This window comes from Streptopelia decaocto, assembly GCF_964273445.1.
Source record: "Streptopelia decaocto genome assembly, chromosome: Z".
NCBI classification, from domain to species: domain Eukaryota; kingdom Metazoa; phylum Chordata; class Aves; order Columbiformes; family Columbidae; genus Streptopelia; species Streptopelia decaocto.
Genome location: NC_138657.1, coordinates 12,138,831 through 12,165,104, shown reverse-complemented (window position 1 = coordinate 12,165,104; position 26,274 = coordinate 12,138,831). Strand labels below are relative to the sequence as shown.

General features: G+C 39.0%; 1 protein-coding gene across 6 annotated transcripts in view; it reads left to right on the top strand.

Annotated features, from left to right (window-relative positions):
* Nucleotides 1-12,530: 12,530 nt before the first annotated feature.
* ELAVL2 (ELAV like RNA binding protein 2) overlaps nt 12,531-26,274 on the top strand; it is a gene marked incomplete at both ends in the record, with an annotated part of 50,236 nt that continues 36,492 nt past the window's right edge. For 2 of the 6 annotated variants that reach the window (XM_082075214.1, XM_082075213.1), the window contains 2 exons: nt 12,546-12,617; nt 14,846-15,083. In XM_082075214.1, the coding sequence (XP_081931340.1) occupies nt 12,546-12,617; nt 14,846-15,083 (310 nt within the window). Of the gene's footprint in view, nt 12,618-14,842; nt 15,084-26,274 lie in introns of all 6 variants that reach the window. The other 4 variants (XM_082075216.1, XM_082075215.1, XM_082075217.1 and 1 more) reach the window with 3 other exon arrangements.

Sequence of the window (26,274 nt, the reverse complement as noted above, 5' to 3'; positions counted from 1 at the left end):
TTCTGTTTGGGACTGGATAACTTGTAGTCAAATGACTGAAGTCAAGAGACACTTGGGAGGTCAGAAGTGTTTTGTAATACTGGAAAAATGCTTGTAAAATTTTGGAGGAGGACATGGAGAACTTCTGATGCAAACCTGGTCCTAGACAATAACCATAAAAACATTAATATATCAAAGGCCAGTTGTTGACTCCCAGTTGTTACCAGTAAACTACTCAAGCTCAAGTTTGCAAGTCCCTGGTGGAGAGAACTGACAATATTCCAGAGTCTTGAGTTTAAATTTAGTAATCTGTCCAGTGCACCTTAAGTCTCAAAGACATTTCTGTCTATTTTAAATAAAACTAACATAGTTCTGTGTGGGAATCCCTAAGTAATTTTTTCATTGTTTGGAACTAATTAATGAGTCTGTTTTTAAACAATATTTGTCCAAGTTGCATCAAGACATCTGATAGTTTTAGGTCATATGTAGTCATGGGCTTGAAAGATGAGTTTAAAAATCCCGCAGGCAGCTTGGGTTGTTTACCTTATCTCAGTGTGGCTGATCACAAGTTCTTATGGTGAAGTCTGTGTATGGGTTATCTTTACAGGAAGGACTTCTGTTGTTCAGTGTTCAAAAGCAGGTGAGTATTTCGGGCACTGAGAAATGCAGACATTTTCTGCCAGCAACTATCTAAACATAACAGGTAGCATATGGTTCTGATTCCCCCTTGATAAGAGATAATAAATAGGGCTGGGGGGTGTTTCTTTTGGGTTTGCATGCCTTGGTACAGTACGGAGATCACACAGTAGCTGGTGCTGAGTACAACCAGCTGAAGGATGCTGGAGATTTGAAGAGTGTTCAGCCACTGAGCTTTGAACTGTGTCACTTCCATTGTAGTAATAATAAGCTTTTGTGGCTCGTTAGATGCAGCTGCAGTGAATTAGAACCAGCTTAAATATAACTTGGCTGATCTACTTTGAATGCTCTAGGTACTCTGTCAGAAGTTAAGGCTAGCTTTTCCTTACTAGAAAGAGTGTTTAGTTGTGGAAGCTAAATGTGCTTTAGGGACACAGTTCTTGAGTTTCAGCTATGTTGGTTCTAAAAGTTATTGCAACTTGCCTTTTCTTTATGCAAAGGGGAAAAAAATCAGCTGAGGAATCCATAGCTTGGAGATACCCATGTGATTTCTCTAACCTATGATACTCAACAGTCTAAAAATAGTTACCATATGGGACATTTTTTTTTTTATGAGGACAGCCTCTGCTACTTGAGAACCTTTCTGTGTTTAAGCACTTTCTGTGCCTAAACATTTTTAGCTATTTCTTCAACTAGATGAAGTTGTCATATGGCTTTGAATGAGAGCTGCTGTCATTGTCCACAGATCTAGGAGGAAAGGGAGTTATTTTCTCTGAATTTAATAGAGGTGGATACAGCACCGTTCTGTGTTCGATCTTTTTTTCTACTGGGTGTGTTTTTGTTCTCATTTAAAAGAAAAATGTAGAAAATGTAGATCTTACTTACACCAGTGAAAAATACAACAAATTTTAATCTTAACACCTGACTTGAATCTTTTTCAAGCCTATCTGTTACAGTTTAACCTTCTAGGAACCTACTGAGAATTCATAGCTTCTGTGGAGGTTATTCAGAGATGTGCCTGCCTTCAGCTGTTTTTCTTGCTGCTGTGGGGAGCTCACAAACTGCTGAGAGAAGTAAGAGAACATTTGATGCTTGCCAGTGCTCAGTCCTTTTTCCACTAAACTTTTGTATACAAACAAAATAATTCTTCCAAGAGCAGTTGCATGTCCTTTAAAGATGCACATTTAAGAAAGAAAAATCTAAACTTGCACACACTTGTGTGGCACATGTTATAATTAGCATATGTGATCTATCCAGTACTTTTCTGATGGCATCTTGTCGTAGGTTTGGGAGATAAGTTACCAGTCTACTTTTTGCGAGTTGGAAATAATTACTGTACTACAAGCTCTTATCAGTTAATTGATGCTTGATGGCAGGGTCTCAGTGTCAGGGTGCTACTCTTCATTTTACTTGTGTGGTGTCCTGATTTCACCTTTCTTTTGTCCCTGTCTTTCCTGATGGCCATGGACTTTATCTAAAGTGACTTGCAGGTTAATGACCTTAGTTTTATGACATAACTTTTCCAGCCTTCTCATGCCCTGGCTTTTAAAAAGTCTCTGCAACATCAGGCTCTAGCTTTGATATGGTTAAATGAACTTCTGTAGTCATAAGTCTCCTGCCAATGTTCTTTTAATAGTTTTTTTTCCAGTACATTGGTAAGCTTACTGCAGATGCAGCAACTGATAGCCTTGGGCAAATACTCCTGTTGTGCTCTCTCTGCCTGAGTAAAAGAGCTGTAAAGCTTTTGGTTTAACCATTATGCATAGGCTGAGGACTCAGCTGCAAGAACTATTATCATGCAAAACTGACTCACAGGTAACTTGTAATGACCCTGCATTTTGTACAGTAGTTATGCACGATTTGCAGTAAGAAAGGTTTAAATTATTTTTTCTTGCTGCTGCTGCTAAGAAGGATACTTGAATGTATTTTTCTAATACTTTCCCCAAAAAACTTTACAGATCAATGAATTAACTTCCAAAGGCTAAAAGTTGATCATTGGCTGAAAGGTCCATGTAATGTAGAAGGGTATAATATTCCTACAGAGTGAAATAAATAGTTAACCATCCCTTTTGACTTGAGTTGGTTTTAAAATAACCTAACAAAGTTATTATTGTTCTTCACTGTTCTTTATACAACGGGGCAATTAAATAGTTTTGATCTTTGAGGCAGAGATGTGTGAGTCATTGATATCAGGGCTTCAGGATTTAGGGGTGCTGGTCTGTGTATTAGGAAATAGGTGGAAGATATAGTTCAAATATATTTTGACTTTTTGGTAGCAGGAGAGGAGGTGGAATGATGGCACTAAATGCAGGAAAATGTAATGTCTTTAACTAGTTACCTACAGTGCAAAAAATGAAAAATACCTTTTTTGACTGTGAGACTGTGTAGCACTTTGTATAAACAAATGCCTTTCAAATTCTGGCCATGCTGACTATGAGTTCATTTCCAGAGCTAAATGATTGTTTGATTGTTATGCCTATGTCCTTATGTTCTTAGTTATGCTGTTCTTTTAAATGCCTACTTATAAAATGTGGGCAGCAGAGCTTAAATGAACACCCTGTCCAAATAAGTAGTGTGGAGTAAATAGCTTTCTTCCTGGTTGGCTTTATTTTTTTTTTTAAGCTAGACTGTGCTGACATGTAATGAAACAACTTTTTTGAACTCATAGCTGCTTCTGTTATTTGTTAAAGAATCTGTTCTGATGTAAGCTGGGTGGCACTTTGAAAATTGTATCTATGGAAATTAATCTCCTACAAACTGTAAGTAATGTAGCTTCTACCTTTTTGACTGTTTGGGAGTACTGTGTATGTTTATTAGGAATGTATGGTCATATAGGACAGTGAGAATCCATATCTGATACCAGCAAGGTCTCTAATACTGATAATAGCAGTTTGTTCAGACTTCTCTCTAGCATTGATGCCTTCTGACCTGTTGTCAGCATGTGTCCAATGCTTGTTTGTTTTATTTTCCCCCATGCTGTAGTGAAGACATTCTTAACTTGACACTGGTAAAGTGTGTTTGTAAGTACCCTGCACTTTGGGAGATCCAGTATAAATCACTGTCATCTTTTTTGCAAGAAAGAAGTGCCAGGAGGAAAGATGCATATTGTTTCTGAGCAGCCGTTATTAATTTACTGATGCCTTTGCTTTGTAAGTTATCCCTTTCCTTCCCCAAGCATAGAGTTGGCTCCATGAAAGTGGACTTCTTGCTGTTTTGGAAGTAATTAATTATGAAACAAAGACAAAAGTTTCCAAACTCTGATTCTTTGCTCCATGTCAGATGGGTGTCAAAGCATAAAATCTACCATCTGTTTTATTTTGAGGTATTCTTCTGCACTTGAAGTCAGCCTTTGAGTACCATGGCAAATAATGTGATTTGTCAGGTCTGCTATAAAGGGTACTAGAGATAAGCAAAGTCTTAACTTCCTGATCTCAAACTTGAGTGCTGGGTAAAAGCAGTTGCTATTCTCCTGTGCCTCAGAGTTGGTCCATTGGTGTAGTAAAATGGGAACAAAAATATGCAGTTAACCATATAGCAAATAAGGGCATCTTAAGTCATAGATAGTGTGAGCATCATATTTTCCGTATTTCCCAAAGTCAAGTCTGGTTGCTCCTGCACGTCTGATTTCTCTGTCCGGGGTCTTTTTTTGTCCTGTAGTGTGTGTTACAGAGGTTTTTGGGGCCTAGGGGACTTCGTTGTGCTTGATGTGCATTGCTACAGGCAGGAAAGTGTAAGTTAATTCAGAGGTATGTGCTGTTGGACTGACTTCATTCTCTCTATCGTGATACTTGAGACTTCTCACCAACCTTTTTGGAAAAGTCTTTTTTTTTTTCTTTTGATAGTGAAGTTTGAAGATGTGCACAGGAGAATAAAATAAATTAGGAAAGAGGTGATTCTGAGTATTTGGGAGCTCTTGCAGTAGTGTACTTCTGTGACTACTGTTTCTCTTGCTATTGAATTAGGCATGTATTTGGTTTCAGCATGAAATGAGGTATTATTTCAGTTTTTCAATACAATGATAAACCTCCTAGTGCAGTGAAGTCAGCTTTCCAAAATTAATTTGAAAGAAAATTACCTAATCTAGAACTTGTTGTTACAAGGTCTAGATTTGAGTAATATGTATATACAATGTTTAGTGAGTTAGACATAGAATCATAGGATAGTTTGGGTGGAAATGACCTTCAAATGTCATGGTGTGCATTTCCTTCTTGCCCTTCAGTTCGACCAGCAGGTCTTGACTCAGCTGTATCAGTCTCTTGCTCTCCTTACCCAGTTTCTTACACCTGGGGATCATGAGCTCTTGAGCTCTGTGGAAAGCCTCCTTACAGATCTGCCAGCTCTGCTCTGCTCCCAGGTTCTCAGGGGTCCCATTGACTAATTCCCTGAAGAGCTGGAAGGTGGCTTTCCTAAAATCCAAGGTCCTGACTTTACTCTTTGCTGTCCCACGGCCCTCAGGACTGCAAACTCCATATGCGTGTGATCACTGCAGCCCAAGCTGCCTCCAATCTTGACATCACTGATTAGCTCACTTGCATTGGTGACCATCAGGTCCAGTGTTGCATCCCCCTGCTATGGCTGTCCATTACCTGGCTGGGGAAGTTATCCTCAATGCACTCCAGGAGTCTCTTGCATTGCTTACAGGTCTCTGTGGTACTTTTCCAGTGGATGTCAGGGTGGATGAAGTCCCTGAGCAGGACAAGAGCCTGCGAATGCAATGCCTCCTGTAGCTGGAGTAAGCAGCTTCATCAATAGTTTCCTGCTGATTGGGCAGCCTGTAGTAGACACCTACCGCAAGGTTTCTTTTGTTACCTTGGTCTCTGATTTTTACCCATATTCTTTTAACCTGTCTGTTCTTCAGAAATGTCTCTTCAGTCTGTCTCCTGATGTAGGGGTAACCCCTCCACCCTTCCTTCCTTCCTTACCTGTCACTCCTGAACAGCCTGTAGTCATCAGTCACTGCACTCAGGTCCTGGGATCTGTCCCACCAAGTTTCAGTAATGGCCACTGGGTCATAGCTTTCTAGCAGCATGGTGACTTCCTCCTGTTTGCCCATGCTGTGTGCATTGGTGTAGAGGCAATTCAGCTGGGCTCTTGACTGCGTCACCTTCTTAGAAGAACACCCCTTCATTTGTTTGAAGCATTTCACTGGTGTTTTTCTGTTGGCCTCTTACCTCAGGAGTCCCTGGCTCATCTCCATAAGACTTCAAGTGGGCTCCAGTGAGGCCAGCATGTCTGAGGGCTGAGGGTTCTTGCTAGCACCCTACCCCTCTATTCTTGCTGTCTCATCCCACAGCTTGTCACGTGTGAGCCTGATACCATCCCCCTTCCCCATCATGTCTAGTTTAAAGTTCTGTCAATGAGCCCTGGTGGCTTACATCCGAAGATCCTCTTCCCCCTTTGAGATGGGTGTGAATTCCATCTGACACCAGTGAACCTGGTGCCATGTAGCTCATCACATTATCAAAAACCTCTGACACCATCCACAGAGCCATGTAATAATAGACTATGTCTTTCTGTTTCTTCTAATGTCACTGCCCACAACTGGAAGGAGAGCCTTCTTCCTTTTCCTGGCTATTGGTAAAACTTCAGCTTTTGAATTGCCAGTGAGGTGGAAGGATGTAGAAGAAAAAGTTTTATGCAGCCCAACTGGAATAGTGAGGTAAATGCTGAAAAAGTTGAAGTAGGCATCCTGGTCAGTTCAAGTGGAGCAGGCACTATATGTCTAAAAGTGGATGTTGACTTGGAAACTGTTCAAGCTATCAAGATGCTGTATTTGAAGAGTCCTCAAGTTGTATCATTTCACCCTGTTGTATCTGTTTTCTTCTGTTATTGTATGCTCAAGAGGACTGTAGATGTGTAATGCTGAAGGGAAATGTCTGCACTGTTACTTGCAGGATACATCTGCATTTTGACAGAATTGTATTGCCTTGGAGAGCACTTTGCTAGAAGGCTGGGAGCTAGCACATGAGACTGGGACAGCATGCACAAGTGTTAGAGTGAATTAGAGCAAAAACAATAGGTGGCAGGATTTTGTGCATAGAAGGATGCAGATGAAAAGTTTGAGCATATCCTTTCCTTTAAACAACAGTTGCACTTAAAGTATTGATCAAGTCTGGAATTGCTCACAACTTGTTCGAGGCTCTTTGTTTGAGGCCTGAATGGCTGGCTGTGTTATCAGTGGAGGCTTTGGTGGAACTCTTGCTGAACATCAGCAATATTATCTGGCTCAGTCTCAACTTGACATTTAGTTAGGGTTTCAAATATAGAAAAAGTAATTATTTCCCCTCAGCTGGTTTTAAACATTTTTAAATGCAAGAGGGCAACAAAAAGGAAGAATGTAATTTTGTGTTGAGTTCTTTAATCTTGTGAATAAGCTAACTGATGCTGTATGTTGATGCTGTCTTGCTCAGGGAATAAGTTATGTTGGTAGAAGTGATGTGTCTAAGTTGACCTGAATAATTAGGAACATAAAAAATGGTTTTGCTTTATTGGAGTCTCACTTGAACTGATCACTTAAAGGGATGCAGGTGTCTGTTTTCTTTACAGGACTATTATAGTTAATATTTCTAATATGGTTTCTAAGATAACTTAAATTACCCTGTATATTTCCCTCTGTTTACCCCAGCCTACAAGGTAGTTAGTAATTGCAGTCAGGCAGAAGAGCTCCTGCATGTTCTGTGTGTTACTCCTTTGTCAAGCAATTTCCTCACCTTGTTGTTTGTGCATTATTTTTTCAGAACTGCTTGCAAGTCTTTATGCTGGCTTCTTTCCTAATACATTAGTATCATTAATGCAGCATTATTTAGAGCATCTCATATGTTCTTAGGTGTTTTGCAGGAATGCCAAGAGTTTCCAAAAGCATTGTGAACTGTGTGGAGACATTTTCTTAATCTGTGTATACACTCTTAGTGTTCCCTATGAATTTTTACATTGTGTAGATAACTTTCCCTTTCTTCCTTCTGTCCTTTTAGTGCAGTCACCAGGACTATCAAGCTCTTTTCCTGGTAGCAGAATTCATGCCTGTATTGTTGGCTTTCTTGTTCAGCTGTCTGCAGCTGTCTACTTGTGTTCTCATTGCCTACCTGGAATGGACAAGTCTGTCTAGCTGCCTCTTCACCCTTGCTGAAAGCTTCTGCAGATCAGCTTTTGCAGCACCAATCAAAATGATGAATTAAAATCCTTTTACTTCTGTCTCGTATGACTTTTTTTTCATATCAGTCTTCCATCTCTCGAATCACTTTCCACCATGCCTTTGAGGCCAAGGTGTAGAAGTGTTAAGTGGTATTACTTGTTTAGTGATTTGTACAAGAGTCAGTGTGAAAGAGTTTCCCTTCTAACCTGTCACCTTAAAGAGGCTATGTAGTTGGGTTTGATTATTGCATAGGGTTCCTCTGCTTTTCGGTCATACAGTTGCCTGTGTTCTTTACATCTGTAACTTTATAAGTTACTTTGAAAATTTTGAGACCACCTTGTTATCAGAAGTTAATTCTAAGTTTTCTGTGACTGTGTGGTGATGTGGTTTTTTTAATTGATGTTGTAACTTTGCATGGGATACTCTATTGGTTGGATCTCTTGGGCTGAGAGAGTTCTCTCTTGGATCAGTACCCTGATCTGGTTTGTGCTACAGATTTTATTCAATAATGTAGTGAAGGGAATCACACAAGTGAATGAGCATCCAAGTGGGGAGGGCTGATGATGGAGTAATACTTGTTTATGCTGTTTTAAAATAACAGTGAAAACAGACTTAAGAAATTAGCATGGTTTAGCCTGTTTGTATACATCAAGCAGTATGTGCTGTTAATGCGTGGACATCAGAATAACTGTCAAGTCAAGTTCTCATTGACAACTCTCCTTCCTACAGAGAAACTGAAAGAATGAGTAGTGTTTTGTTCTGACAAACAGGCTGTTGACTGAAAAAAATGCCCTCTGGTCTGTATGTCCCTTTAACCATAAAGAAGCTTGGTATGTTCTAGGAGCCTATGTAATAGTTTTTATATATGCTGTATTTAACAGCCTCCATTATCTCTTATTGTACAGCCTTTTTTGAGTATACTTGAATTAATACTGTGCTTTCATGCAGGCTCTTAAGATATTTGACTTCTTGAAGATAATAAATGAGCTCTTCAAAGTTAACAATCCAGTAAAGATAGAAATCAGTAAAGAGGAAGCATTAAGAATTGCAGCTATTCACAGTACAAATAACTGCACTTAAATATAGTTTTTAGATGTGTTAAACTTTTTTGCTGAGCACTGTTTTTGAAAGCAAAATTCAGCATCTAAGCAGCATTTGAGGCATATTTAGGATCTCTTAGGATTTTATCAAGAGAGTTTTATCAACTGTGACCCTTGAGACTAGAAGCATCTCATGATACATCTTCAGTTGCCTCTGAACAGTGGTCATCTGTTGGAGGAGGTATATTAGTTTACTGTCTGGTGTCTGGCCACTTAGCTTCAGGGTACTGATTTTTCTGTAACCACCTTTATGTAACAATGCTGTTTAGAAGTATATAGCATAACTAGGGCAGGCATCTGTGTGATTTTAGTGTGTTGTCTGTAGATAGAAGTAAATTCTATATATAAAAGCTATGTGAAATAACTTTTTGTCAGTACACAGGTACAAATTAAAACAAGTTGTAGAAAGGCTTTGGGCAGAAGTGTGATGCACTAAAGGTTTTTTCACTAGCATGTATGCACCTGAGATGGTTTAAGGCTCTTCTGCTTTCTCACCTTAGTTCTGTCTCAGTGCTGCCAGGATACAGCCCCAGCTTTTCTTTTCACCTGAACACAAGCAGTTGAGTGTGTTACATACCAAAATACATGGTTTGCAGAGAAAATTAGTAGACCACTGTGACTTGTTTTGCCACTCTTCATCTTGCTAGCTCTGCTTTGTTTTCTAAAGCTCTTATATAAAAATGTACTGTTGATATAATTGGAACTGTTCTATGGCAACCAGAACTAGCTGCATAAACCATATGGCTTTTTAACTCTTGGTGTCTTTCGTCTTAAAAAGCCTTGTTGCTTCTCTGCTAGGCAAACCTTACTCATAACTTACTTTAACTGCAGCTAATTAGAAAGTGGGATTCAGTTAATGCCACAAGCAGTGTTTAAGAGTGTTTGGATTTAAAGTCTTAACTGTGCTTAGTTAATTAAAAGTAAGTTTATTGAAAGCTGGATGACTCCTGCGCACTATATGTTAACAAAGGGAACCACTCAGAGTTTGCTGAACTGAACAACTTTGTCTTCAGTTCTCCTTTCTTTCAGGACTGTATAGAAAGAGCAGGTTTACCTTTCCAGCTTCACTTAATTGGTCTCTTAATCTTGAATGTGTTTGAAGATGAACTTATTTCTTTAATAGACATAGAGCCCTGTTTCCTGACCTTACTGATTTGTTAGATTTTGAATGCAGTAATTGCTGAGCTGTTTTAGTAATCCAAAGTGTAATACAGTATCTGAGGCTAGTAGTCAAACTGTATTAGCTTTTGTAATGCTACTAGTGATCCCTCAGTAGTTCCATTTTAAAACTTTTTGGAGACTATTCACAGGTTGAATTCTGTGTAAATGTGCCATTTCAATCTCAAAGTACAATGTTTAGGCTGGAAACTTTTTTTAATTACAAGTTTTTTTTGGGTGCAATTAGCTAGATCTTCTATTTTCAGTCAAGTAGAAATATAAATAAAAGGGTGAGAACTTTAGTTTTTCAAACTACATGTAAAAGAGCATTCTGTGCAGCTTTGAGAATAGTAACAAAAAATGGTCAAAGAATTGGTAGAGCAAAGCTCAGCTTTGAGGCATAATGGTGTCATAGTTAGAGAACTGACTGACTAGTACATTGACAGGAGTACCCTGTGGAACAATTCAGTGAAGATAAATGTGTTAAGCAAACTGAAAGTACTTCAGGTAGGAGGTGCTCTTTAGAGAACTGTTGTGATGCTGAAGGACACAGTGCAGTCTGTGTAGCGGATATGCCAAAGTCCTGTGCATACAAGTAATCTGTCCTCTTGGATTTTTCCATCTGCAGCCTAGGGCTCACAGGAAGCTAATAATAAATAATAATAAATCCATCAGGTCACACTGCTTTGCTGAGGGCCATAGAGATACAAATATATTGTGCACATCACCACAGTTTCTGTAGGACAGAAGTTTGTAGACTGCTACTTTAATGCAGTCTCTTTAATAAAGCTTGTCTGGACTTAAAAGATGTCATTTGAGACTTTCAGTTTTTCTTCATGTAATAAGCAGTTCATCAGACATACTTGCCCTGTATACAATGGAGAGCTTCAGAAGTGCAGTTGTTGGCATTGCTGAGACCAGAGGGAATGGCTTGCAAACTTGAGATCAATATCAAATCCTCAATATTTTTCATAAAAGAAGATTATTAAAGGTCTTTATCAACATAATTTAGAAGTAAAGACCAGACATGAAGTCAGCTAACCATATGGTATTCAGTAGCAAACTGAAATGAAGAGTAATTTATACTGTTTTAAACCAGGATAAGTTGTTAGGTAGTATATGTTTATAAACTCTGGATGCAGCCATCTTCCACAATCACAGGATGTTAGGGACTAGAAGGGACCTCAAAAGATCATCTAGTCTGATCCCCCTGCCAGAGCAGGAACACCCAGATGAGGTTACACAGGAAGGTGTCCAGGCGGGGTTTGAATGTCTTCAGAGAAGGAGACTCCACAACCCCCTGGGCAGCCTGTTCCAGTGTTCTGTCACCCTCACTGAGAAGTTTCCTCTCATATTTAAGTGAAACCTCCTGTGTTCCAGTTTGTATCCGTTGCCCCTTGTCCTATTATTTGTTGTCACTTAGAAGAGCCCGGCTCCACCCTTGTGACACTCACCCTTTACATATTTATAAACATTAATGAGGTCACCCCTCAGTCTCCTCTTCTCCAAGCTAAAGAGCCCCAGCTCCCTCAGCCTTTAATCTGAGTCCTTGTGGGTTTTTTTCTGTGTGGTGTGGTTTGGTTTTATTTTAGGTTTGTTTGTTTGTTTTGTGTGGTATTTTTTCTTTTTTATCAAGTTTAAACTTCTCATCTGTTAACCAGGGGCAAGAAAGTTTTCTTGTATTTATACCAGCTGTGGCAACTGCTATTTGTGCCATGTTGTGGTTATATTTAACATTTGGACTACTTGTAATTGTCTGCAAATGACCCACTTGTTTTTGTGGTATCCTCCTAGCACTGTTCAATTCAAATCCATCTGGGATTGCAATGATGTTTTATTTAAATACAATGTGCTTGGGGACAAAAATACCCTTATGAAGAACTATGTCTTGCATGTTTTGCTCCAATAATTACACTTGAGAAATCCTTGAATCTACTGCGATTTGTGCATCCAGTAGTATTCTCGAACAGCTAATGCAACAGAACTTACTGAATGCTATCTCTGCAAGATTTTAAGTTATTTAAAATGTAGGATTTCAGGAACAGACTGGATTCTAGCAAAGCAGTTTGTAGTCTTGTGTTATTTTTTGTGGGCTGGGAAAAGCATGTAAGGGGCACTGTTTTTCAGTGGTGTGTGGTCATTTTTCATACTAATGGAAAATGGGCTTTCTGTGTTTTCTTTCTTTCCTCTTCCTTCGGTCTTGAAGATCTAAAAATTCATTTTGTGATATAGTTCTTTTTAGGCATGACGTGGTTCCAGAGATAGTTTCCAGTGTAGATACAGGGGTAACTAGACTGCATTATTGTTCGAAACTTCTTAAAGATAAGCATCTTATTTCGTGTAAGAAAAAACTTCAAAGCTGAATTTGGCAAGATTAGATTGGAATTGCCTCAAATCCAATTAAGCCACACTGCATAGACGTGCTGGGAATATAAATGCAATTACTGTAAATTTGTACAAACTGATTTGTTGCATTATCTTGCTAATCTAACATACAGTACTTTTTGTGTCCATATTGCAGACGGCAACTCCAAACTAACATGGCAGTCAGACTGTGTGATGTGGCTTCTCTGCTTAGAAGTGGTTCGTGGGCAGCAGAGCCTTGGACTGGGGTCTGTGGGATTTTTCTTAAATTCTGTAGGCTACGTTTTTACATGTTAATAGTGCTGAGGCCATACCAAACTCTTTAGTCTGCCATTTGGAACATTAACTCTTTTTTACGTCTTGTTATAGGCTATAGGTTGTGTCCCTATTCTGTGAGAGCCTAGAGCACACTGGCATACCATGACAACTTTTTCTATAATATGGTGATCTTCTGTAGAAATTATACTGCAGTGGCTTGCCTTTCTTTTAATGTCAATTAGATTTTAGTACTAATTCAAAACACCTGGTGGATAATTGAAGAGTAGTATTGTACTAAAATGGTTTTGGTATGGTCTGAATACTAAATTGCAGTAACTTTAAAAACCTGTATGCTGTGTATTTATGATTACTATTTTAAAAATATACCTACAAGTCTTATTCTAAGCAATTGTTTGAAAACTGTAAACTTATCTCTTAAACTAATTTTCTGGGTGGAAAATATTAGTAACTATTGAAGATGTGCTTTGTGTTTTATGAACAGTTGTATTCAACCTATCAATAGAACATGCATTATTTGTAAAACATATTAGTATCACTTTATTCAGAACAGATGGTTCTATAGCTCAGAAGTGCTGTAATTTCTGCACACACAGGCTACTGCAGCTGTTCATTTGAATGTTGGCTTAGAACCTCATTCTTACCACCTGAACATGAAAATAAATGTGCAATTAAGAGCGCATTGTTTGTCCTTGCTATTTTTGATGAGGGAACACTTAAAATTTGAGGAGGGGAAAAAAACTAAAGGAGTAGGGGAAGGCAATTCTACAGAGCCTCAGCATAGCATTTGTGGCTACTTCCTCTGCCAGATAGACTATGTTTTGAAAAGTAATTTGTCTTAATTGGGATAATCTACTTTCTCATCTTTTCAGCTGACTTGTTTCATCGCAGTGTCAGGAGCAGGTTACTCCTTGGAGGTTGTCTCAAGAGAGGAAAATGTTGTAGCTGCTCAAGAAAACTAGATCACATTTTTATATTAAGTATTCTTATTAAGTGAATCTTCCCTTTTGTGTTGTACTGAAGTAACCTCTTGGAAAATATTTCTGTATGCAGAACATAGAAGTGTGTTCCCAGGAATGTCTGAATTGTAGTTTGAGACACTTGACTTACTGCCCCTCTCCTATTTTGGGATAATTCAAATTTGCACTCCCTGAGTGCAGTTGACCTAGTCAGCTGTTCAGATATGCACTGAATGCATACAGTGCTCTGAGCAGGACAGTTAGGACAACCTCCAGAGGTCCTGGCATTACACTGTGATTTTTACAATAGGATTTTTTTGTGAGAACTCCTAGAAATTGAAGTATGAGGTTGGATTTCAGTGACTGCTGGATTTTTTTTAAGGAAACTTCTTGATGAGTCTTGATTCTGTGCTGAAATGTTTATTACTGGATAATTAATGTATAGAATTTTCTGTTGGATGCTGTCCTGTATAGTTGGTCTCAAGCAGGGTAGGCTGACCAACTCTTGGATATTAGACCGCCATTAAAAATCCACTGTACTTACCAACTGCTACCGTTCAGTGACTGACTGAGATGGCAGAGAGCCTTTTGTACATGTCGTAGCTTGTGGGCAAGCACTGGCACATCTCCAAGTGTTTGCAGTATCTACCAGTAATACAGTCAGTTACTTTGGGGTGAAACAGTGTAATTCCTGGAGTGATAACTCCCTTGTTTTGATGTCTGTAAGTTAATCAAGTTAAAGTATCCAATTTAACAGGGTACAGGGAAGGGAAGAAATGAGAACCAGGAATTGTACTGGTTATATAAAAAATAACCAAATGCTATCACTTTAAAAGCTATGCTTCATATCATTTCAGTTATCCATTGTAAGTTAATAGAATTGATTACCCTTGCAATGAGCCAATTCTACCTGGCGACTTCTATATTTATAAGGCCATGATGGCCCTAAATAAAGGGAGTGGGGGAGGATGGAAACTAAGTTGAGTGTTAACTTCATTGGGAGAGCTTGTAGAAGATTTTAGTGACAACTTTATTTGCCTGTAAGTTTTTATGAAGTATTGCCATGACTGACAATTAAAATAATTCTGTATGGGTGGATCTATTTGCATATAGAAGCAGTATATGGCTCTGGCAATACCACTTCTACATAGTGACAAGTATTTTAGATTCTTGTTTGAACTCTCCTAATAGGTGGTGAAATATGAATTTTGATGGCTTGTTTTTTCTGTGCTTTTCAGCAGGTAATTGCTGCCATGGAAACACAACTGTCTAATGGACCAACTTGCAATAACACAGCCCATGGTTCGAACACTATAAACAATTGCTCATCACCAGTTGATTCTGGGAACACAGAAGACAGCAAGACCAATTTAATAGTCAACTACCTTCCACAGAACATGACACAAGAGGAACTGAAGAGTCTGTTTGGCAGCATTGGTGAGATAGAATCCTGCAAGCTTGTCAGGGACAAAATAACAGGTATGTTGGTTTGGGGTTTTTTCTGCTGGTTTTTTTTTTTTTTTCAGTTTCCAAGCAATGAGCTGTCAGATGGTGTTTTGCAGTTCCATTAAATCTTTGAATAAAGGCAGAAGAAGCCAATGCTTGTGCTGCTAGTCAGAAGGAGCTTTGGTTCAGTGTTACCTAGATTCTACACCCCAAAATTAAGTGTCTCTATTTGAACTTTATCCAGGTTTCTATGAGTGCTATAAATGCTAACAGGACACTTAAGTCTCTTGAGCTTTAGAGTCCTTGGAAAGAAGATTCACATGTGGAAAATGAGATATTTGTACATGGTTTACTTTTTTTGAGCTCCCTTGGAGTCACGGCTTCATTAGCCCTACTTGATGCAAAGCTTCCTTTTTCAGGGATTGCAGGTATCTAAACTTGTACCTTGCTTTGGAAAAAGGTGGACTTCATAGTCAGCTTTGTATGTGAAGCTGCATTTGTATTGCAGCACTTGAGCAGTTTCTTTAGGATGCAACACTCAAGTATGAGTAGCAGTGTGCATTCTGTTAGAACTTTAAATTAGAGAGAGCTGGTGTGCAGGTTGCATGTATTTAGACCAGTTGTTTAACTTTGGAAGAACTAACTACCAGATGGATGCATGCACTTTAAAACAAGACTGAAAGGATGGTTGGCAAAGTTGAGTTTGTCTCATCTCTTTTCTGACTGTAAACTCTCTCAAATTAAAAAAAGCATTCATGTATCGCCTGTGTTGACATTTCGTTAGTTTTATTCGGCAGTGTTGACTTTAATACTCTTATTTCCTGGATTTTTTGCGGACTTCTCAAATATCCATCTTTTAAGAACCTATCCTTATGTTCTTGGTGGCAACTCTTAGATGTTCAGGTTAGCTTCTGACTGTTTAAAAATGCACCTCTTTGAGGCTGCATGTTCTGTATGCTTTGGTTGAAGGTATGGAAGCCCATACTTTCCTATTAACAAGAGGTAGTGGCAGAAGATGGACATTCTTCTCACACTAAATAAAAACTTCTTTGTGACTTGGTGTTCCTGAGCAGCAAAAGTAGGAAGACAAAAACTTTAGTTGTTGCAGATTGTTTGTGGCTTCAAGCCTCACTTACATGTGTTTGTGTTAATGGTTTGGGTATACTTGAGGGATGTGTTCCCCAACTGTCAAAATGAATAATGGAAGACAAGGCCTAAAAACCTTCAGGCAGCTCTGACACCAAACCCAGGACTTGTCTTTGGCAAGCAGCGCATGCTTTCTTCTTTTGTCCTGCTGACATACTTGTTCCTCTAGCATGGCAGAAAAAGTAATGCCACCTCTCCCACATTGATGCAGACACTACTGTATCAGCACTACAAGTACAATGCTTATGAGTCTGGCAGCAAAAAGATGCTGAAGGGAATATTTGCGTGGTATTCATCTACATCTGTACCGACTGAGGGTGATCAGAGTGACCCAAAGTTAGAGATCCCATCTCCTAAATTTGATCATCTAGTCTGCTGCACAGTGATACTGACTTCAGCAAGAGCATGTACCTTTTTTGGGTAATACAAAGTAGTTTAATTGCCAGAGTAATTCCATTACTGATAAGATGCTGAATAATTACCAACTTTGAGGATACTTTTTTGTTGTCATTTTCTGCATGCTGAAGACAGCAGTTGACTGTTTTTGTATGTTGTGTGAGAATAACTGTTACATATAGAGGGATGGTTTTGGTGTTGGTTTCTCTTGATTATAGGTCTTGGCTACTGTCCTCTAAACAGTGTTCTTACCAACTGCACTTCTGTGCCTCCAGTCACAAGGTGGATTCTCAAGCCTGACTTCTTGCAACTCAGCTCTATAAAGCATCAGTCAATTGTATGCTTGACTTCAGGTACATTACAAACTAGAAACTAAAGAAGAAATGTACAGACAGTTGTACTGTACTCAGGCCTAGAGAGGTAATGCTGTACTTCTGAGACTACAAGAATGGGATCTTTTCAGTCTTGATCTTTTCTGAGTATTCTACATACAGTTTGTTGATTTGAAAGCAATTTCCCCCAAAGCAAGGGAATCCTGCCTGAAAAGTATGACTTCTGGAAGACAGCTGCCAGAGTGCATGCCCTCTGTCTTGGTGAATTCACTAAGCCATACTTCATGGCTGTTCCTCATTTCAATTAGTGATTACTGGCAGTTTACTCTCCCTGAAGTAGGGACTATTTAGTGGCACAAGATGAGTCAAGCTCAGGGGCTGTGTAAAGGCCAACACTGGTCCTTTGATCTCCTTTTTATTGAATAATCTCTGGCTGACTTCTGTGCCTCTCAGTGAAGGGGAGGCAAAGCTGCCTTTGGATCTGAATGACCAATTCTTCTTCCTGTAGGAGGGGGCTTGCTTATAAGACATTAGGTAGTATAACAGTTAAATCTGTAAAGTACCCTGCTTCAACATGGCAGCCTTTCCTACTGAAACCACTTCTTTTAGTCCTTCTGGGTTGACCAAACCTCCAAGCAATTTCTGGTCTTCACTGTGAAGAATATCAAATGTCCCTGGGGATGCCCAAGAAATTAGACTGGGCTGGTGGCATATCGTGGTGTCTTCAGCTGAAGACTGGTGGTTGCAGAAAACAAGCCTGTCTTCTCTATAGGTAATGACTTCAGTACTTTGAAACAAAAGGTATTCTACTTGTCTGTTTTCTGATCTTTTGTTCTAGAAATGGAAAGATTTAACTGGTACTTCATGAGTTAGATGGCTCTTCAAAGTGTTTTATCCCAGTCTCACAGACCGAAGTTCATATGTTTAGCATTCCTTATTAAAGTTGTTGAAGGATTACATGGTTTTTCCAATTAAGAGACTGCTGCGGGCACACAGAATTGAGCCTGAAGGTATTAATGATGGATGTGCAAATTGCTTGTATCCTTACAAGATGGTTTTGATGTTTTATATGCTAGAAGCTCACATTGCTGCTACTTAGTGTCAAAAGACTCCTTGCTTGGGAGTAGAATGGAGTGAGTCTTAACTGCAGACCTCTTGTATGATATCTTCTGTATAGCATGAAGTGATACCTAGGAAGGATCCTGAATTTAAATTACATTCCCAGTAGGTGAGAACTCCAGAGTTTGATCTATTGGAGAACAGAGTTGGTTTTTCTCCTTTATCTGAGAGCAGCTCCTCAACTTTAAGGTGTACATTCAGCTGCCAGCAGAAAATTGCATGTTTTATTCCAATAGGCTTTAGTGTAAAAGAGATCGAGAAATGTGGTGTCTGACCTTATAACTGCATTGGGAGCAATACTTCAGATTTAAATAGCTTGGAGCAAGATAGCCTTGTTTGTGGATGCTGAGGAAAGAATTCTCTAGTTGCAGTCCTGTTCTTACTCATTTTCAGGTTTTCTATAGAGTTCTTGAAAAGCAAATTAGAAAAAAAAAATTAGAACAGGGATTGTTACTGAATTCTGTGAAGAAATAATTTGGCATAAATTTCAGAATTATATTGGTTTAATTCCTGTGTTAAAACAGTCACCGGTACTAGATATTTCATGAATAACTATAAATGATGAGAAGTTTAGGCAAGTGTCAAACGAAACATTTTCATACAGGCTAAACTGCAAATATGAATTGTTAAGGGGCAAAACTCTGGTCTGCCCTTGACTGTCTAGTTCAGGTTGGTCCATATCAGTATTGGATATAAGCTCTGGCTACTTCATGAGTTGAAACTTTGTGACATACTGGAACTGAGAGCTGTTTGCCAAGCAAATGAAAGTTCCAGTATAGGAATGCTAAGAAATGTGTTATTGTGGGTGGATGAAATGAAATGTGCTGGTGAGCTGTTTCTCTGCAGTGAAACTTTACTTGATGAAGAAAACAATAAATTTTAGCCTATCTGTCTATTTTAGCAAGCAGTGTCAGAGTCCCAGACCATACCCCACTGATGTGATCTACATTAGATCTTAAGACATGAAGCCTGCTGCTTTCCAGGTCACCGATGCCATGCATTGAAATTCAGAGGGATCAAGGATGGCTACTGCCATCTTCACCCAAATACTTGTCAGAGTATCCTGTTGATTTGAACCAAATTATTTCCTGTTCTATTTAATGTTCAGTTTGGTCACATCTGCAACACTGGAGTGCATTTAAGGCTGCATTATAGCAGTGCCCAAGTTCCCTGAAGCTGTCTACACACTTCAGGATTGAGTTGAGTTGAGCTTTAGGGCCTTTCTGCCTCTGGAAAACCTGTTGGAGTGAAGTCCTCTTCTTAATTTCCTGTGAGCAGCTTGAAGCCCTTTTTCTAAAGGGCTGTTCTAGTCATTCCAGTAATGCATTTTACATAGAATAGAAATTGTTAAAACCTCTTAATTGCTTCAGCCAATGATTATAGCTCCTTGCAGTTTACTGTCAACATAAAGTTTGTGTCCCTTACTGATTTTTTTTTTCTTTTTTTCCCCTAAGGATTTGGTTCTGAAAGAGGTAGTTGAGAAAGCTGAACTGCAGAAGGCTCCTGCCATTCATCTCCACACATGCTCTTTGTGAGCACAACTTGCTGTTGGGGCAACGTTAGTAGCTGAAGGGAGTTTGTGTGCTCAGCTCATGGAAAAACACTGAAAGTGTTCTCAGCAAGAATTTAAAATAGCAGATTGTTATTCTGTTTTACTGAGATAGAGATTAAAATCTTCATTAGTATCAAGGTTTAAAGTGGTGCTGAATTAGTCTCTTCATGTGAGAATCCCAGTGACAAGAGCAGTATCTGAGAATTGGGGCATGAATGTCACTTATCTTCACTTGCTAACCAGAGAATCTGTCTGGAATGAGTCATTGTGCCTAGATATTCTGAAGTCTGTATTAACTCTTACATGCTCTTGGCTAATGTGGATGTATGTAAATACAAGGTACAGAACTACCACGTGAACTAATTATAGTTGCACAGTAGTTGGGAGACCCTGGTTTCAACCAAGCATCATAACTGAATTCTTACCAGTTGCTCTAGATAGTTTGAGTGTAAGTGCTTTTACATATTGAAAAGCAGCAGACAACATTTTACTTTATTGTTAAGCATGCATAATTATAGAAATTAAGCCAAAATACTTTAAATGTAAGGCAAGAGGGTAAAATGAGATTAAGTCTGATAATCAAACTGCCCTTCTTCAGGCACTTAAAAGCACAGGCTTTCTGCTTATGCAAGACAGATGGTTTAGCAGCTTTTCATAAAATGCAAGGGACAGTAATACCTACCACTTATAAAGGAACACTTACCTGAATGTGGGAAACTGCATCTTCTAGGTCTACTTTTCTGAAACTTGAGTAAAGGTAAAAATAGCAATTAATGCGGTGTCCTTACAAAAAAAAGACTAGACTTAGCAACCACTGTTTTTAGTGCAGAGTCAGTTGTACCTGTGGAAGATAGATGCTTAGTTTTCACATTGTGGAATAGTCTCCATGATTTGAGGCCTTTTGTTTTTTTGTCATTTACCCAGGAGTGTTTGTGGAGTTGTTAGCCAAATTGAAACTTTGTGGAATTCAGACTTATTTCAGAGAGCAGCTGAAGTCAAGTGTCACAAATAGGGGAGAATTTATTAGCTTGCTTGCCATCAAAGCTCCTATACTGTTTTCCTATTAGAATAATCATATGATCACAAAATTCACAACTTATGTTCTCTAAAAGAGAACCTGTTTGTTGATAGGTCAGCTTTTCTTGTCATTCCAGGAGTGTGCTTTAATTAATAATAATTCATACATGTAGACACTTTGCATTTTGGCATGCCTGTTTTTACTACCTAGTAAACAAGGCAGGATATGTTGAGGGTTCTAGTGTGGAACAGTATCTCACACCTGTAGACTTGTGTAACTGTGAACTCCTGGTAAAGGACTGTTCCATTTAGTACAAGGAGCTGGGTGCTCCCCACCTGAAGGTTTCTTTTTGCATAATTTTCTGCTGTCAGACTTCCTGCTTTCTAAATGTGAAGACAAAGTCTTTCAGGACATTCTTGCTGATCACTGTTACATGGGCCTGTTTTTCAGACATCATCTGCCTTACTGTGGAGCTTACATGTTAGTTTAAAGCCTGATCCTCTTGCACACTCTTCCGGAAGTCTGGGTTCCCATTTGGCCTATGACCAATGACTATTTGTCACACTGTGGTAGCATTTCTTTATGGTCAAAATGATAGGCTCTTGGAATAAAATTATGTAGATTTTATTATGTGATGCTTAAACATTTTGTAGACTCTTACAGCTAGAAATCACACAGTGTAATGGACAGGCACACAGAAGGGTCATATTACTTTTTCTTTCTGTCCTGTCAACCTTAGTCTTATGTAAGTAGGCATATCTATCTTGTGTATATTTCATATTGTCCTCTGCAGCTAATGATTTTTGCAGATACTTCCCAGAAGTTGAACACTTCCAGAAAATCTTTTATGCAGTCATAGGCAGTATGTTTGCAATTCAAGTTTCTACAGAAATAGTTTTTAGTTGTTAATACTAAAATTTCTCATGCATGGTATCTGCTTTTGTTGAAGAGCTGTGACAATAAATGCAGTGGATTCTGGGTTGGTCACAGAAGAAAATAGGAGATGTGTGGTGTTGGACATGATGTCATCAGAGTTGAGCTTATGTTGTTGATAGCAGTAATTGTTCTGGTAATGTTGGTTATAATGCAGTATGTGCAGTGTATGTGCATACAGTCAGTGCAGTGTTAGGAGAGACTCTGTACTGTCAGGTCCTTGGTTACAGAATACTCTCCTCTAGAGCAGAGTCTGAGGAAAGACCTGATGACCATGTTCAGTTGTTTTCTGCCCAAATGACTGAGGCTGTGAGATGGAGAGGATTTTTCTGTGGAGTAGGAGCTCTGTGATCATGGGTGAAACAATGGTATCTTACTGGGAGCTTTTATGTTTGCTATGACTTCTACAGCAGTCTTCTGGTAATCAAGGGAAAGATACCATGTGTTCTCACTGGAAGCAGTAGGAACTGCATTGTCTGACTGGCTGCTTGAATCTAAAACACTTGAAACTTGTTAACCTCTGTAGTTTTCTCTACTTCTATCATACTAGTGCAAAGACTCATAGTGCATGTTTAGTGTCTGGCAACAGCAGAGCTGTTGGAAACCTTATCCCCTGTCAGTGCTGCTGCAGAGCTCCTGACTTGATGGGAATTTTAGGCTTCAGAGTGATGTCATTGTTCAGTTGAGCCTGGGCTGGCAGTTTTTCATCTCTTGTCACTGTCGCTTTGAACAGTGTTAGCGTACTCTTCAACTCTGAAACTTTAATGTGCCTTAATGTAAGACTAATTCTGCAGCATCCAAACTAGCCTTACAGGCTTATGGGAAGTATGGTCATATACTTATGCCTTAATTTCAGATTCTAGTTTTGTTGCTGCCTTGAAGTGCTGTAAGAGATAAACTAGACAAGTTGCCTTCATGTTGTAGAGGAAGCAAAAGACAAATATTATGGCATAAGTGGAGTGGCTTAATCTGCAAAGTGACTACTTATCTACAGTGTAGAAAGTTTCAAAAACATTCTCATGGGAAGAAAAAATGAAAATATTAACAGCAGGATAGTGAGTAGCTGGAATTCTGGTTATTTGCTTATATTGTAAAAGTGCCTGATACAGGGAGGATCATGTGAACGAACAGACAACTACAACTTTGGCACTTTGCAAAAGAGGTTTGCTATTTTTATAGAACTCCCCAGCTCTTCCTTCTCTGCTTTTATTCCCAATGTGCATGATGTTTGCAATCCTGCACTAATCTAATCCATTAGTTGTTCCTGCAAGTTTTTGAGTGCACTTAGGGTGGAACAGTAGAGTAACTTGGCAGCTAAAGGAGGGGGTGGCTGAAGCTGGATGCTCTTTTCTGGTGTGCAGAGTCTGAGAGGCAGGGGTTCTCTCTAGCTGCTGCTTAGTGGTGTATTGAGATAGGGAATGAGTTCTGGCAGCCTGACAGTTTCTGATTTGGGGAGGGATGTGTACAAAGGTATCGACTAACAAACTGTATTTTCCCAGCAGGGTGCCTTTTGCAGACCTTGACTAAAACATGAAATCAAGAAGAAAAACCCAATGGGATTAGAGGCAAATATATATTTCTATATGGTGGCTGTTTAATTTCTGCTCTGGAAAAACTTGCTGAAGACCTTAAAACATAGATTTTTCTGGGGGTGGATGTGAAGAGGAGGGTTGTGTTTAACATCAGCCTTTTTAATTTTCAACATAGTCCATGTTTTAACTCTACAGCTGTTAAAATGCAGTCTCTGTGGCCTAGGGACTCAGTGTATTGTAACAGCACAAAGGTAATAAAGTAATTTTGAACTTTGTGTGCTTGTTGGATGAAAGTGCAACAGCAGAGTTGGCCTCCTTAGCTGGTGGTTGGAATACTGTCCTACTGTCTGGACTGCATGAATAATCCTGAAGGAGTTGTTTGCAAACAAGCCTTAGGTGTGGACCCATATTATTACTATTAATAGAAACTTGTCTTAGGCCTATAATATTGTATCATATAGTAAATCTTCTCTGATTCTGCATATTACTATTTAATGTTATTGGAAGGGATTTAGCAGTATTTACTGCGCTTTTTCATAGTATAATGCATAATTTATAGCACTTTAGCATGACTCCTGGAAGTGAGTCATCCAAGCAGGTGGAGATGAAGGAACTTGTTTCATCTGATGTTACTCAAGATAGCACTTGATTGTCTTTGTACTTCCACTTGCTTTTCTCTCCTTTGCAGGCACAATACTGGTTTGACCTTTCAGGAGTTTATGGGCTTTGTTTTTACAAATAAAAAGGCAGCAAAAAGCTGTTTGACTAAACCTTCATAGTCTGCAGAGAGATTCATTTAAGTTGCCTAGTTATTCAGTTCTTACTACTGACATTGTGGAAACAAGCTATTTTTAAAATGGATAAATGTTTATTCATCCATATATTAACGTGAATTACTGAGCTGATCTCAATATGCAGCATAATCAAGGACTTGATGTTTTAAAACTGGAACTCTGTTTATAAGGCTAAATATGATTAGGGACCTCTCTGAGCATAGTGAATCAGAACATGATCTTCATTAAATAGCTTGGCTTTTCAGCAAGCGCTGTGCTTTTTGGTGGGGATTAACGCAATATAGTTCTCTTGCACTTCTGCAGGCAAATTAAAACTCTTGTCAGCAGTTGCAGTAACAAGAAGCCTGTGTAACTGTTGTCTTACAAGTTGTCACTGGTCCTCTAGTGATACAGGATATCTCTTGTGTTTTTGGTAGAGGAAGTGCTCTTTGCTTCCACTGTGGGAAGGCTGCTGTTTGGCATGTCTTAACACTGCTTACTCTTTCACAGGTGCTTGTAGGTATGTATTGCTGTTATTTCCTAGTGATTCTAGCCCAGCTGTTTTAATAAATATTAATTCTAGTGGAAACTACTGTATGTTAACAGATCTCAAGTAATCTCAAGTTTTTAGAAGCATTACTGCCTTTCAGGGTAACTGTGCTGTGAAATTAGTGCGAGGTATTTATAAAATCAGGTGTGTTTTGCTGACGTCTGCCTCAGGTTGGGTAGCAGTGTTGCTGACCTGCACACCCTGAAGCCATTTCACTCCAAGGATGTTATCTTGGTTACAAGGATGTGGTTACCACTGCAGAAAGTGGTAACACAGTGATAGGTAATAGACTTCAAGCTGCAGATGGTCCTAACTGATTAATGGCTGGTCCATTATGTATCCAAGCAGCTAGTATATAGCATTATAGAAGCAAGACCTTAAATATGTGCAAGGAACTTTGTTTGACTTCACATATTTATACTTATTTTGCTATATGGAAGCACTGTATTTTTGTATTTTTTCTTTTGTCATGGTACACTTCGACTGACAGTTCTTACAGTACAAATTTACCAAACAGGCATCATATGGTTTTCTTTGCATAACTGCAGAAAAGGATCTACTACACTATTCTCTTTGGACTTCTTGTCTTCCTGGAGTATGCCAAGTATGAGAAGTTAAGCCTCTTTACTTTTGCTTGTGTGGAAGCATACACTTTCCTATGCAGTCCCTGCTTCCAGCTGCTCTTTGCGGTTGGGATTACCTATTTGGACATGGAGTATCTGTAAATAAGACATTAACCCTCAGTTAATGTCTTTTCTGGTTCACTGAAGATTTTTGATTGAGTTTGTGTATATCTTAGCATCCACAATACCCCTTATCCTCGACTTTCTCTGCCTGATGTGGGGAAGAACCAGAGCTACACCCTCATTTTTGTATCTGATATCAAAAAGTATGTTGATGAAGCAGCAGCTGATGTTCCTCACACGTTAAGAACCATGACAGATACAATGCAAGAGGGTGGCACTGAGTTAATAGAAGGGTAGAGCTGAACATGGCTGAGGTTAGACATCAGGTTCTCTTCCTGAAAAATTACAATTTTTAAGATAACTTAAAACTCCACTAATAGTTGTTTAATTACAGATTTAATGTTACTGCATAGCAGGATAAACTGTCAAGTACTTTGATCAGTGTTTAGCCCTTTTCGTCCAGTCTTTGATTTCTGTTTTTCCAGGTTCAGAGCAATAGCAGGGAAAAACTGGGTTTGGGAGAAAGAGGCATCAACGTATCAAATATTGAAATCTAGTAGCAATCATGATTCACAGGTGTTGCAAGCTTGTGAGCTCAGTGGTGTATGAGCCTTCAGTAAATAGAATCCATTTACTGGAACTATGATCAAACTGCAGTTAAATTAGGGATTGCTCTGTGACTCATGCAGTTTCCCTCATTTTGCTGAAGCTGCTTTTAAAATGCAGTTCAAGCCTAAATGCAGACTTCAAAGGACCATGAAACTTGAACGATAATTTATGCTAAAAGTAAATGGAAGGAAAGCAACAGTGATGGTATCTGTGTGCTTATTCCTTTAGCCTTTCTTGTTAGAGAGACCGTAAATATATAGGTAGTTTAAAGGTACAATTCTGCAGTTAAGTGAACTGCATGTCTATGTGTGTGCTTCTAGCCTTATTCAGTGCAAAATAAGTGGTCATCTTGGTGGCTTAAATTAGATGCAGTTGACAATGGTGATTTATGAAGATGCAGTAACTTTTTTGAAAAAGAGCTGGTGCCAGCTGAATGATCTCCCTGTTCTGGCACAGAGTGCTCTGTGGGCTTGTCTCTCAGGAGGATCACCCTGGCACATTGTGGGGGATTCTGATGTCTTAAATTGCAAATCCAAACAAACAGAAGGTTTGAGGTTTTCTTACTCCTATATCTGAAA